At 35.3% G+C, this 14452-nt stretch overlaps 2 protein-coding genes across 7 annotated transcripts in view; one reads left to right on the top strand and one right to left on the bottom strand.

Annotated features, from left to right (window-relative positions):
• The window catches only part of LIPC (lipase C, hepatic type), a 59539-nt gene that overhangs the window by 14021 nt on the left and 31066 nt on the right, over positions 1-14452 (bottom strand). Inside the window, exons 2-3 of one of the 2 annotated variants that reach the window (XM_062583903.1) lie at positions 2137-2324; positions 673-852 (exon numbers count right to left, since the gene is read on the bottom strand). In XM_062583903.1, the coding sequence (XP_062439887.1) occupies positions 673-852; positions 2137-2324 (368 nt within the window). The remainder of the gene's footprint in view (positions 1-672; positions 853-2136; positions 2325-14452) is intronic. The other variant, XM_062583904.1, reaches the window with a different exon arrangement.
• ALDH1A2 (aldehyde dehydrogenase 1 family member A2) overlaps positions 8287-14452 on the top strand; it is a 195521-nt gene continuing 189355 nt past the window's right edge. For 2 of the 5 annotated variants that reach the window (XM_062583895.1, XM_062583894.1), the window contains exon 1: positions 8287-8543. The gene's annotated coding sequence lies outside the window, so the exon portion shown is untranslated. Of the gene's footprint in view, positions 8544-13806; positions 13837-14452 lie in introns of those variants that run through there. The other 3 variants (XM_062583898.1, XM_062583896.1, XM_062583893.1) reach the window with 2 other exon arrangements.

The following is a 14452-nucleotide window of genomic DNA, read 5'->3' as shown; positions in this document are numbered from 1 at the left end:
ACTGTTCCCTGTGTGGCAGTGGTTTTGATGAGTAGCCAGTATTCTAGCATGACTCCATCCATTACTGCCTTTGTGCCTTCTATTATGCAATGTGTGTCTTCTTAAAAGGTCTCCTTTTATATTGTGGATCTCTAGGCCATTATTTTAGAATAATGTGGGGAACTGAGGCAAAAACAAGGCACAATGTCATGCCTGAATTCTGCATTAAATCCTGAAATAAAACACAAATCAAAAACTCATTTCATTGAATTAACCACTTGCAAATGATGTGTGCGTGCTTTCAAAGTGTAGGGCTCTTAGTCTCTGAGTTTCTTTTACGGAATTCTGAACTTGAAGTATTATTGAATAGTTTCATAATTCAAATAAAATGTCAGCTATCTGCACACATGCTAATGGAACACAGCAAGCAAGTAGCCTGAAATGAGCTCACCTCTAAATACATATCAAAGTATTTCAATAAACAATACTACTTACTTTTCTCTCTTGTGTGATAAAATTTTTATGAAGTCATCTGAAAGTTTATGGAAGAAAATTTTGCGGTGTATTGAAGAAACTTAAGTGATTCAAACAGACTGCATTAACCAACGTAATATTTCAGAACTGTGGTAGAAGCATAAGAACAAGTAAATATCTATTTCCTAAAGAAACTCGTTTCGATTTGGTGACTCTTACCTCCAACCATTCCAGGAAATCTGCTATCTCCTGTCCTATGTAGCGTGTATTCTGTACAGCTATGGGATAGTGCTGGTGAGCAAGTGTAAGCCAGTCTGCAATGATCACGTTAATTGGTTTGCGCTGAGACTTCAGAGCTGCTGCCATTTTCCAAATCCAGCCTTCCAAAATCCCATCTACCTGTTTTGATCAATTAAAAAAAGTGAAATGAAAAAAAAAATCTTTAAGAGAAAATAGTCCTTGCCAAACATTCCCTGTGAAAAGCTCAAAGAAACAGAAAACAATGTAGACAAAGGAAGGTTAGTGCTGATCATTAGATTTTTAGGGATGTCAAATTTTTTGGGGGGTGGACAAAAAATTCATTAAGAATCAATATGAGAACTGTAGAATACTTCAGGTCTTGTGATGTAAGCTCTGTCAGTGGAATGCCAGGGACAGTTGGTATTACTGATTTAGTAGAACATCCTGATCTTTTCTGGGCTTTTAACAGAGTTTGAGAATCTCAAAGCTGAGTTTCCGTATCTTTTCCTCTAAGAGCCTAATGCTTCTGCCTGTGAAATTAATGTGAAAGTTGACTTGAGTGGCAGCAGCCATAGGTCCATAATTTGACTTTGAGGAGGATATAGGTTTTGAACAAATTCTTAATTGGGAAATTTGGCTGAAGTACTCTATGGCAATATTCTGTTCATAGATCTGCTGTTGTTTTTGTTGAGAGTTATATGTATCAAGGGTGTGAGTCACAGTTTTTCTGGTTGCGTAGTTGCAGATGCACCTCAAAGATGCCTTTTACTACCTTCTGTGATGACACTAGTTCTATGAGAATTAAGTGTCTGTTAAAACGACCTGATTTCCTATCCTCCCTTCTATTTACAGCTGAGAAGCTGATCAAAATTCCCTCTAGCATAGTACTGGTGTGCATTTGAGTGATGCTTTTTTGGTAGATACTTTTGTTTGTTGTTTTTGCTTTTTTTTTTAACATTTTAACTGAACAGTTCAGTGATAATTCATTGATGCTGAGAGCTTTATTTTCACCTGAAAAGCTTATAGAGAAGTTCTCCTTAAAGGTGTACTGAAAGAGAGATGTAGGGAGATTGTGTGCACAGCTTTGCAATAAGTCTGTAACTATCTGGCAGTGAACATACCAGAGAAATGAAAGTGGTATTCAGTCCTCCAGAGAGATAGCCCATTAATTCAGCTACTTGTTTGAACTGTGCTGGCTTTAAACCAGGGCTGAATCTAATCCCTGGCATGGGACTCCCACATGAAAAATTGCTTTTTGAGTGTTCCTTCAGAATCTCCATGGGGAATACCCACTTTATTATTTCTAGCCATCATTCCTGCTAACGAAACCCACCATTTTTCTAGTCCCAGCCTTTCTTCTGAAGTTACTTTTGGCACTAGCATATTGAGAAGGAAAGTATATCAAATCAGATGTAGCTTGAATTAGAAAATGCATGTTCATACCGACCAGCCATGGACTATCATCACCAGAGGAAGAGAGGCATTGAAACTGCATTGGTCAAGAGTCTCCAACTGATTAAACAAAATCAAACAGCCTTCTTCAGTTCTGTCTGTATAGAGTCGAAATTTGGTTTCTAAGCTTTGCTGATCTTTCTTTGTTCTAGTGTGCTGATTCTGTGATCCCAGTGCCTCTGAAATAAAATTCATAATAGTCATAATAGGATGGAATCTAAAACCTGAAGAAGTTACTCATGAAACACAGTCTAAGACAAAGTAAACTAGTAAGATTGAAATTCTAGCTATGTGTTATTGCTCTCTGAGTTGGTCCTCAGCTGCAAAGTTTGGGTCAAAAAAGGATCTCTTTCAAAGCTGAGACAATCTAGATGTGCATCTGATTCCATCTATTTGAGCAGTAACAATTATATGGAAAACATTGATCTTGTTCCAGTCCTTCATTGAATACATAGATATTGTAAAAGGTAGGTACAGATGTTGTGAATCTATACTGTTGTTGCATGCATAGGCAAGCACATTCATAGGCTGTTAACTTTGCAGGGGAAGTTTTATTAATGTGCATCTGCTAGTAGTTGCTGAGCAAGCATCATTACACTAAAACAAGCATTTAGTCAGGGTTATAACTCTGCTTAGAGATTTAGGTAACTGCTTAAACTATTAGACCATGTCATAAGTGATCCTTTTTCTCTAAAAGGCCAAGATGAAATGTTTCTGTACTTTGTTGTTGTTTATAAAATAGTTTGGTAGGTATAGGACAGCATTTTCAGAATTGTCTATTAAGTATCTGGGATAGTCCCATATGACTGGAGAATGGCAAAAATACCTATACTTAAGAAAAGTAGGGGCAAGGTGAAGTAGCCAACTGTGGTTTCACCAACACTGAATTTATAAGGAAAAATATGAATATAGGGAAACGGTTGAAAAATGGGATAAAGTAAAACAGAAACTTGCAAAAAGCACATTGGGACAAGCAAGCCTGACGCTGCTTTCTGATAAGAGTCCAAATTATTTAATTTTATTTGTCTGGAAATAATCTGTGTAATGAATCATTAATTAAACTACAGAGAATGTGGATTAGTAAGGAGAGGGAACTGTAAGGGGGTGATGAACTAGATAAATGAGAGGCTAGTTATTTGTGTTTAAAAAATTTTTTTTTTAGAGTGGACGGATTTTGCTGATGGAGTTCCTTGGGGACAGTTTTAGGGGCTAATCATGTTTTACTGTTTTCATTAATAAGGTAGATAGAGAGGTATAAGACTGACAGAAGTTGGGAAGAATTTGCTAAAATTGAGGAGACCAAAAAGTTAAGCACTAAGAGCTAGATGACCTTGAGAATACACCAATAGAAATGGGTAGAAATCTCGTACTATAAAGTGCAAGGTCATACAGCTGATAAGAATTTCTCTATAAATGGTACTCATAAATTGGAAGTGACATAAGGGTAAAAAGACTTGGCTGTAGTAATCAATAATAAAACTCACTATGAGTCATTCTTGTGATTTGGTTGTGAGAAAGGAAAATGCAATTCTAAGATGCATCAGGCAAGATGGTTTTGGTAGGAAAAGAGAACAGTGATGCTCATGTACAAGGTACTAATTACCCATATGTAGAAGAGTGTGAATAGTTCTTGTTACTGCATTCAAGTGATACCAATGTAAGCTGCAACAGCTGCTCAGCAGCACTGCTAAACTGGTCAGGGAAAAAGCTTTTGTTTTTATTAGGCCTAACTAATATATCACGAAATCTTCTTGGAGGGGAAAAGGGAGTATTTTCTTTGCTAGGAAAGAACTTGAAATGTCTGTGGGAACTGAATTTGCATTAGTTCAGTTTTGTTCTTGTGCTAAGGAACTTTTATCCGTGAAAAATAAAACTTGCTAGTGTTTTTTTACTATTATTACAATGCTAGTATTTCATTGTATTTTTATCTTTGAATTCAGCACATTTATAAAGTATTGGTATTTTTATACATCACAACTCTTATGTCTGTCCATGCTTTCAGAAAACATCTTAAGCCATAGTGTATTCATTTCTATATTAAATTGGTGAATACATCCAAAGGTTCTATGACATTGTTTTCTTAACAAGACTTGGGCAATTTACAAGGTAATTCTGATACATTTACAGATGAACTTTTATCATTCAAGCATATTTGGTGATGTGATTCTTCCATGCTTATAAATTTGCTGTAGTGGAATCTTGTAATACACAGCACAAAAAATCATAACATGAAAGCATCCTAGTTTTCAGTCAGACTGTATTATTATTGCATCTCAATGAATCTTCTGGCAAACTTTATTCAGTATTTTATTTTCTTATAATTAAAAACACGATAAAAACCAGCATATTTAATTTGATTAAGTCAGTGCCAGTCCCCTATCCTGGCAAAATAAAGTTCCCAAACTACATTACAGTGGATGTGCACTGTTTTCCTTCTGTCACTAATTATTGTAAATTCCAAGTAACTCCAGACAATGTTATGTTTCATATCTAACAAATGTTATGGCAAGAAAAAGCTGTTCAGCTATTTACAGGAGCTGGAATTTAAAAAGCCTCAAAGTTGGTGAAGTTTTGGTGTCAAAAAGTCTTAGCCTTAGCTTCAGTAATGTGGTGTTTTTTTTTTTTTTTTTTTCTTTTTTTTTTTCTTTTTTCTCCCTAATGGCACTTTTGTGATAGCTAGTTAGGGCTGAACGTGATCATTTCTGTTGCAATGTATATTGAAGTGTTTCTGCTTGCCTTCTTCCCCCCCACCCCACCCTGGGAAGGGGACTCTGTTCTGAATGGAGTAATACTAGGAGAAGGTAAAGATCTAGTTAAAGGATAAAAAAGTTGGAAAGAAAAGTTTAAAGATGTTGATATTCTTAACTTAAGGCTTATTCAGGATTTGGTGAGTAGTCTGTACACAAAGATAAGAATCTATTCTATTTTTAGTACAAAAAGAAAAACAAAAAATTACGTAACTTGTGCCTGTTCCATTGTACACATCCTTTCTTTGTTTTATACCTTATTTTCATTTTCTTTTTGCTTTCTTTGTTACAATGCAAAGGCACATTGTTGCTCTCTATATTGTTTGTGCATACCGCAGAAAACACGACTAATAAATAGCTGTTTTCTTTTTAGGTCCACTGTGAAAGTACTTGTGGTACTTTAATGGGTGAGCTTTTGGCTTGTCAGTAAGTCTGAGAAGAGAGAATTAAAAATTCAGTTTGAACTCATTCATGCCTGTCAAAAATGAAAAGTTCCAACAGAATCTGTTGTGTTCTTAGACAAAGAACTAATTCAAGCCATTAATCTGTGTAATGACTTGGAGAAAGAAACAGTTTCTTTCTGGGAGACAACTTGGCTCCCAGAAGAGACTCTAACTGAAAATTTCATACCAGTGACTCAGAACTGCAAAGTTCCATAGGTCTGTTTACAAAAACTGCAAAATAAAACTGCTACAAACAGTTTCCCATGCTAGTTAGAGCTGAAAGTACCAAGAACTTCTGGAAAATAGATCATATGTGCATGTTAGACTTTCTCTCTGGAAAAATAGCTCCTACTCAAGTGGGTCAGTTGCTGAATTAACTGCCTCCTTCTCTTGAAGAGGTTCTATCCTAACATGAATCCTTTCAGGAAAAGCAATGCAACATGGCCATCCATAGGCTATCATAAATTACCTTCATGCAGAGCAATATGCTAATCACAAGCAAGCAAAATTGTCATGACTTGATAATCTGGAGGAGATTTTTTTTTTTTTAACCTTTCCTTACTTTGTGTTAATGATATTGGTGAGGTGTAGTAGGAGTGCAACTGAAGGCAGGCTTTGTAGATATAAGTATAGTGTAGCAAAGTTTCTCATAAAACATTTTGAGTCAGTTGTGACAGATAAAACATTTTTTATGTTTTAATGTTTTTATATTTTAAAACATTTTATGTTTTAATGGCATTCACCTAATCCACAGGGCAATTGAAACATTAATTAAGAAAACTTGAATGGAAGCTGAGCTTTTGATGACCAGTATGATAAGAATACTTTATATGTGTGTGCACACAAACACACCCCACTCCACAGAAATTGCATATTTTTAAAATCGCCTTCCGAGCCTTACTGTGGTCTCCTTTCATGTTCATGGGTGGATTCATTTGAGTGTTAATAAATCTCCAGTCACCTTCTGGATGACTTACTGCTTTTTGCATACATGAATATATGTTTCTAAAAGAGTGCTTACATATTATCATTACATATTTTCATGTTATTTTAGTGTGACTGGTTTTCAGCATGTTTGAAAAACAAGCCACAGAACTGCCGAGGTCCCTAGAGTTACAGAATTCTGCTGTAAAAATGAGCAAAGACAGTGACACATTAATAACTTCTGGCCCATTGGAAACACAATATATCACAGAAAATAGACCTTTTCTCTATCAATTGAAAGAAGAGCTGATGCTATGGAAGCATTCAGGTCCCTCAGTTTGACAAATACATCCTTTAAAGCTATTCTTGCTAGAAGCATAGTTGTCAGTATTCCTGTTGTATATTTAAAATCTTTTTTTTTTTTTTTTTTTTTTTTTTTTTTTTTTTTTTTAACTAATGTTTTCACTTCATTAGCTGACCCAGATACTAAGCTAAAATTATCATAGATACTGGATATCTAGTCTGGACTTCTGCCATTTGAAAATGTAGCCAACCAAAATTATGACAGGAGTAGACTGGACGTATTAGGCCCCCCTTTATTTATGTTTGTGTTACTAATTTTTAACAGTATCATAAAGCAGAGTGTTGGCTATTCCTTATCTTTTTTAGTAGAGGTACTTCTTGTTGACCTGATTTTTGTTGCTTGTGTCTATTCTAGGTTTTTGGATGTTGCTGACTAACCATTGAAAATTCCATCTCATATAGTTCCCAGGTGAGAATTCTAAAACATGGGCTGGGTTTTGGGGGAGATCTAGGGTTTGGGCTTTTTTTTTTTTTTTTTTTTTTTCCTTGCTCTAGAGTCCTTGGCAGTCACAACTAAGGTCTGTTGATTTTTAGTATATTATCATTGTGCTTAGCATTTTCATGTTCTCATCCAGTTTCATTGTATCTTTACTTTCCCAAATCCATTCACTTTGCCAAATGAAAAGTTGGTATCACTCCCCAAAAAGTGAATGAAAATATATCAAGCAAGAAAAAAGAATCTGAAGCAATTAGATTAAAAATTAAAAGGTCTATTTAGAAAGAGATTTGTAGGTATGTTTGCATTCTTTTCTATTCTTCATTGTCAACTAATTTTGAAATATGAATTCTCCACTGAAAATGTCAGTTTAGGTGCAATAATCAATAAACTTGTGAGACAATTATCATTGTGAAGAGCTGGAAATCTAGGACACAGGAAGCCCAGCAGCACCTCTGTGTTTTGACCTTAGCTCCTGGGTTCTAAGTGGGTGCCCTGCACAGAAGAATATATTGAAATCTTTCTCTCTAGAGAGGTACAGGAGGATGCACCAGCCGCACAACTATTAAACAGTTCACATTATTTGTGAGATAACAAATATACTGTTGTTCTAGTCTGCTCATCTGAAGTAAGCCACAGTTTTAAATATGAGATTTTAAGTGCTACTTGTGCAATGCATAATTGCTAGATGGAAATCAGTACCCAAATGGTTTAATTTGATGTAATCTGAATTTTATGAACAAAAATACTGGGAATTCATTAGAATATTAGTCTTTCCATGAACACTTTGGAGTAGCATGTAATATAGGTCTGAAATTGTTACTACAAATTAATGTTAACAATTAAGTAATTATCTCTCCTTCATTTCTTACCTAACAAAAACTTTCACAGAACTGCCCCCAACATGTACACATATACACACACTTTGAAATTGAGTAAGATTTAAACATAGGTAAATATTGAGGAAAAAAATGTTTGCAGTCTTGTTTCTGTTATAAACTTCATGTTTGTTTTGACAGCGACCCTCTCTATTTTCTGCAGACTTTCATTCCACACTAGTTTTCTCTCCCTACATGGAAATACTTGTTTGAAAATATACACATGAGTCAATTTTTTTGACCAGGAATTTCTGCCAAAGTATTCAGATGCTTGATTTGGAGCTGGCGTTTCCTCCTTTTCTTTATTTTAAAAGCAAAAAGAAGAAACAATCCCACGCTCGCAGGGTGAAATATATTTGTTCGTGCAATGGCAATCAGATAGAGAGGAGGGAGCAAATGAATAAAGACAAATGTGAAGCTAAGTAGATTAGGACTCTTCAGCCAGGAGAAGAGACAACTGAAAGAGCAATATGATATAGAGATCAAGAAAATCTTGGATGTCATGGAGAAGATGGAGGGGGTTCAGTTGTTCATGTCTCTTCCAATACAAGATGCAAGGACGTCAAATGAAGTTAGCAAAAGAAGATGGTGATTCTTCCCACAGCATGTAGGTAGTCTGTGGAATTCTTTACCAGTTATGATATAAGTATTAAGCTTTTATATCAGGTCGGTTGGAGACTAGAAGTGTCTGTATATGAGAAATTTAATGAAGATTACTAAGTATATAGACTTTTTACTCAGGAAATTCTTGAGCTGCAAATGGTTGATGACTGGAAGAGTACTTGGAAGAGCTGTATATATATGTGTATATATATATGTGTGTGTGTGTGTGTGTATATATATATATATATATATATATATATATATATATATGCATATGTAAGCTTCCCCTGCTCTGTAAGCATCTGCTTTTGGCTGCTTCTGCATGTAATTTTACTAGGAGACTTCTGGTTTCATCCGCTACAGCTACTCTTATATTTGAGTTGCCTGGTATTGCCTTTGACTTATTTTTTGGCTGTTCTTTGAAACAGAATCAATCTGTGAAAAACAACAGGTCTTTAAAAATATCTGAGTTTGAAACTTTTTTCATTTTTATCTTTCCATCCAAATTTCAGTGCTAATATTTGTTATTGTTCAAAATGATTGTCTAGAAATATTCATTTTTGGCAATGTAAAATTAAACTTGAAATCAAAATTGATTAACAGTATATTTTGGCTAAGTTTACTTTGAAATGTTTGGAGCTTTGATTTGCAGTTTTGTTGCTGATGATATTGACTTTTCACCCTATTTGGGCTGTAAAACATTCCTGGCAAATATGAAAATGTTTTCCTGTTCAGCTCCAGTAAAAAGTTAATTCAGCTCTAAACGTGGAAGAGGTAGATGGGAGCTAAATAGGAAATGTAGATGAAAAGGTTCACGCTGTACCTTGTCTTGCTATAATTTCATGAATCAGAACATTGAATAAAAAGTAATTTTATTTCTAAGGAACCTGGAAGAAATCTCTCTTGCTTATGTACATATCTCTTGGAATCATTTCACTTAAACTGACACTATCATGAGGGGAACAATTGAAAAAAAGAAATAAAAGATGACAGTTTTGCAAAAGATAAGACATTTCTGGAGTTGCATTTTAGGAGAGCTTGCCTTTTTAGCTATGTGATTGTGCAGTGAAGTCACTTGCCTGGTGCCAGCTTGCTATAGAAATAGCTAGGATATAAGAAGTCCAGCATGACTTCTGGATCCATAGCACTGAGTAGAAGGAGAAATGAAATATGTACAGCAAGAACATGTATTTGAATTTCAGAAAACAATTATGAGCAAGAGTAGATGGAAATAGTAGAATCACTAGAATATTAGTAAGGTAAGACTCCCCTGTTGGTGATGGGCTGCTCTCCAGCCCAGTCTGTGGTCCAATAGCTGCCAACCTTGTCTGCACAGGAAAATTAGTGAACTAACTAGCGAATGTTTGGTACTAGCTACTCTCACAAACCACCCATGTTAATATTTATGCTTGGCATCACTCAAATACTCAGAAAAAGACAAACCTGTGTCTTAGTGTTTACAGAAAGGGAGAGGGAAATAAAGAGGTAAGTGGTATGGGGAAGATGATTGTGTTGCAGTGGGAAGGGGGGGAGAGGGAGAAGAAAGAAGAGGGATTTTGCATGAGTTTTAGCTTTTGGGCTGGAGTAACAATTACAGAGATAACATAGCTCTCCAACACCAGCCAGCCCACTGGTAAAGTGGGGGAATCTGCCTTGCTTGAGTGTAATTAAATCCCAGTCTACTTAAGTGACTTTTGTTCAGATCAGGGAACAGAACTAATTAAGCATCCAAATGTGTCAGTCTAAGATTGGTGACTTGGCATCTGATCCCACAGCATTCTTGGACTTCCATGAAAGCTGTATTTTAACAGAAACGGAGGGAAAATGTTTAAGGATGTGTTTTGGGGAGGTGCATTTTGCATTAATCCTCCTCTCCTCCTTTTTTTCTGTTTCCTCTTATCTTGCCTTTTAGTTATGACCCTGTTCCCCCCCACCTTTTTTATTATGCCCTTTGTATTTTTATAGAGTTGTTTTGTTTTTACTGTTTTTGAAAGTCTTCGTAAAGCTAAAATAGCTGAGGGGGAAATCCTGTGCTTCTAGCACAAAGGAACTGTTTGAGAATCACTAGGTGTGTTCCTCTAAGCAAGAGTTTGATGTTTTCACTGATACAGTATCAAAAAGCTTAGTATATCATTTAAAGTATATCCTGAATTTCTCCAAACTCATCTTTTACAGTGAATGCCTAGTAAATAGCTATTTCTTCTAAAACATCTACAGTCATACTACTTACAAAACTATTTTCATGCAGTTATGTCTAGAAATACATTTTATCAAACATTAACTTAAAAAAATCTGGACCCTTTAAGATGAAAGAAAAAGTTCCCTCTAGCTATTTACTGTTGACTCATTTCTAAGTAGGTTCTGCATACTGAACCTGCTGTTAGGTTTTTCAACATATGAATGAATTAGTCCTGATTATAACAATTGCCATCACTTGTGTAGTAATTCAAAAAAATTTCTTTAATCATTTTACTAGGAGTTATCACATACTGGTGTCCTATATAGATCTTTTAGAATAAGTTTGGGCTAACACTTTATCAACATTAGCAAAGCTATTGCTAATCTCTGCAGGCCATGCCTGAAATACATTGTGAAAAGTTTTATGCAAGATATTATGTTGTGGGATACTTAACCATCTGTGCCTTATCCAGTACAAAAAGCCATTAAAATATTAACGTTTATTTGGATTTTTATCCCCTTTACCAATACAGTCAGACTCCTTTGGACACCATGATTCTAATAATAGAGATACAACATAGGAAGTGACCTGAAATATATTTTAAAAGTCATGATGCTAAGGTCCAGTAAGATGGGCCATCAGTTGATTTCTGTTCCTTTCAAAACCTTTAAATCTCAGTTTCAAAAGGCACAAAACTGCCTTGCTGGAGCGCTGCAGGGGCATACAATCCTGGAATTTTAACCTGTTACTATGTAAACAGTGAGAATTGCTTCTAGGCTGTTTGTTTTGTGGGGGAGAAATTCCAAATTTGGGATGCAGTGAGAAAGAAATGCTTGTTTTGTTGCCTGGTAACTTTAAAATTGGCAGGTTTTGAAGCTGTTCTGATTCCAAAGAGCAAATGTGGATGAGAAGGCAGTCATGAAGTAACTAACAATATAATGTGGTTCATAACTTAAGAGGACATTAAATTTGTTGTGTAATTATCCAGTGTTGTGTAAAGTGGATATATGTGCGTGTATATGTAGAAAAAATACACACATATGAAATGCTACATATATATATATTATGTTTACACACACTTGATAAAATGTATCACATTTTCCCTCAAAATTAATATGAATAAAGTATTACTTTGGGCTTTGGCATTAAAAGATTTGGATGCTTAATATTCAGAAAGCATATGCATAAAATATCCATTAATGTTTTTAAATTTTCATTGTGCTTCTATGCATTGTTGGACATTTCTTGTAGGCCCTGAGGTATAGTGCTTAATGCAGATGAAGGACATGCTAGCAGAACTGCTGCAGTAGTTTTGGATAACCTCAAAAATTCTTGTACCTACAGGGTGATTAAGCTAGTTTCTTTCTGGATCTTTCTCATCCTATAAGCAATGATGATTTGTACTGCAAAAGAATGTTTATCTAGCATATATAACGAAGGAATCTGTAATTGTCTGGAATCACTTAATCTTTCCATTGTGTTCTCCTTTTTGAGAAGAGGAGGTAAAGCAAATATTCCTATTGCTGTTTCCAGGAGATCAGTATTTTTCTTTTTGCTGTTACCTAGGTTATCTATAATAATTTTTATTTGTTTCAGAGAGGCATTGCTTAGCTAAAAGTGTGTGTGTGTGTGTGTGTGTTTGTGTTAATGTAAATGTTTTCTAGAGACACAAGTTAATGCATGTCCTCCTTAAAGCCTAATAACTAACATCCTTTGACCTAGCACTGAAGTAGGAAGCAAGGAGAAAAATGTCGTAACACAGGGGCATCTTGAACACCTGGTACAAAAAAGGAGTGCAAGCTGTGCTTTGTATCGCACTGCCAGCTCATGCCCTTTAACACTGTAATGAGTTGGATCTCTAGATCAAAGGAAAATGCTGGCTTCATAGGGGAAGAGGAGGAGGAGGAGGGTGTAAGAGATGCTAGAACTAGAGAATCCTCTAGGTTTGCTGGAATTTTCCCTAGATCATCTGAATAAAGCAGGAAGTTGCAGTTGGTCCATAGCCATAACTTGTTGATCACCTTTAATTACTTTGAATGCTTTAGTGTATGAAAAGCAGAATATAAAAATTCAGATACCTATAAAGAAGTGCAAGCGCAGAAAGCGAGAAAGAAACCGGCTTTACCTCTGTATATGTGGGTTTTTTTTGTTGTTTGTTTATTTCTTTCAAGCATGAAAATAGATAAAACAGATAAAAATAGACTGACCAAGCAGTAACTGAAATGGCAGACCCTTTGTGTGTATCCATCACAGAAAGGCAGGCTGTTTCTTTGGACATGACTTCAGGAAATGATTTATATTTGTCAACTACCTTTCATTTTAATGACTGTTGCAAGTGCAGCACCTTACAGAATTGGGCCATTTGTTTTCTTTGAATTCCTGTATGTCTTGCTAAGCTCATTCTCTAATTCTTTCATCTAGTTCTTCTGAAGTCTGCTTTCCTCCTTCCATACCACCTCCTTAAATTAGCTTATTTTAAATGCTCTCTGCTCACATCAAACCTTATTTAGGCTAAAGTAAGAAGTGGTAGGAAGATGACTATTTCTGAAAATTCTGCTATCGTACTTTATGCTACATATATTTCTTTGCCCAGTTTTACAGGTCATCTTAAAAGATATTCATTGAAAGCAGCTGTGAGGAATGAGAAAATGCAGATTTAAACTAGGACATAAAAATATATGAGTGCAAAGCTTTATTCTTCAGAGTTAACTGCTGATTTCCTGGAGAAGAGAAATCTTCCTTTATGTGCAGGTAATCCAGCAGTTACCTGCTGAGCTATTCCTTAACTTTTTTTGAATCATTTCAAACTGATTTCTCTCTGACTAGATTTTTTTGGTGTCTCTGGTTTTATGTCAGTTCCAGTAGTCCAGAATGTTTAGCCTTTCACAATAGTGTGTCAGACTGAAGGAAACTTAGCATTCACTTTCAGTTGGAAAATTTTTATATGAGTTTTTGTTCTTCGTCAATTGTAGAATTACATGAACTGAACTGTGAAGAATGAAGTTGCTTTACATGTTTTTAATATGTAGAAAAATCGGTACATTCCAAAAGTTAATTATAGTACAATTACTTTGTGTTTCTTTTCTAGGACATCTGAAAGCATCCACAAATTTTTCAGGTAACATATCTTAATTATAGATTACTAAAACCTATTGCTAAGTAATTGGGAAAATGAGTAAACATTTGAACTGCAAGTTTAATTTGAAAGTTTGTCATGGAAAAGCTCCCTATCCAAAAAATGTCTCCTAGTTTGCTCTAAGAAGGAGTCATCAAACACAAACAGAAAGCCAGAGACAGATACAATGAGGGTGTGGAGCACAACAGGGGTGCTTACATTGGCCAGGATGCCTTTGGTCTGTGAACAGAGGGTTTCAGTGTCTCATTAAGTCAGTCAAGTACTTTTTATGAACAACAAATTATCATTAATGAAGAATATACTTTGAGCAAAAAATGCTAGTTTCTTCCCCATGACAATGTTTTCCTATTCAGGGTGGGGTTTTATTTTATAACCAATTCCCATGTTGAAAGTAGAAAATCAGCTGAATTCATCAGCTGCTGTTGCTCATTCTGTCTAGCCTCCTTCCAGCTTCAGAAGCATATAAATGTAAGAAAAGAGATGGTTCCCTTGAGATTCTTTGATCTTTGCTTATGATATTTTGTTGAGGAGAAATTTATCATAAATTAACTGAACCATGAATGAGCTGCTGAAAGTCTTTGCATGTTATTAGATTTAC

This window comes from Rhea pennata, chromosome 10, assembly GCF_028389875.1.
Source record: "Rhea pennata isolate bPtePen1 chromosome 10, bPtePen1.pri, whole genome shotgun sequence".
Lineage (NCBI taxonomy): Eukaryota > Metazoa > Chordata > Aves > Rheiformes > Rheidae > Rhea > Rhea pennata.
The sequence above is the reverse complement of the archived record's forward strand: the minus strand, read 5'-3'. Positions and strand labels throughout refer to the sequence as shown.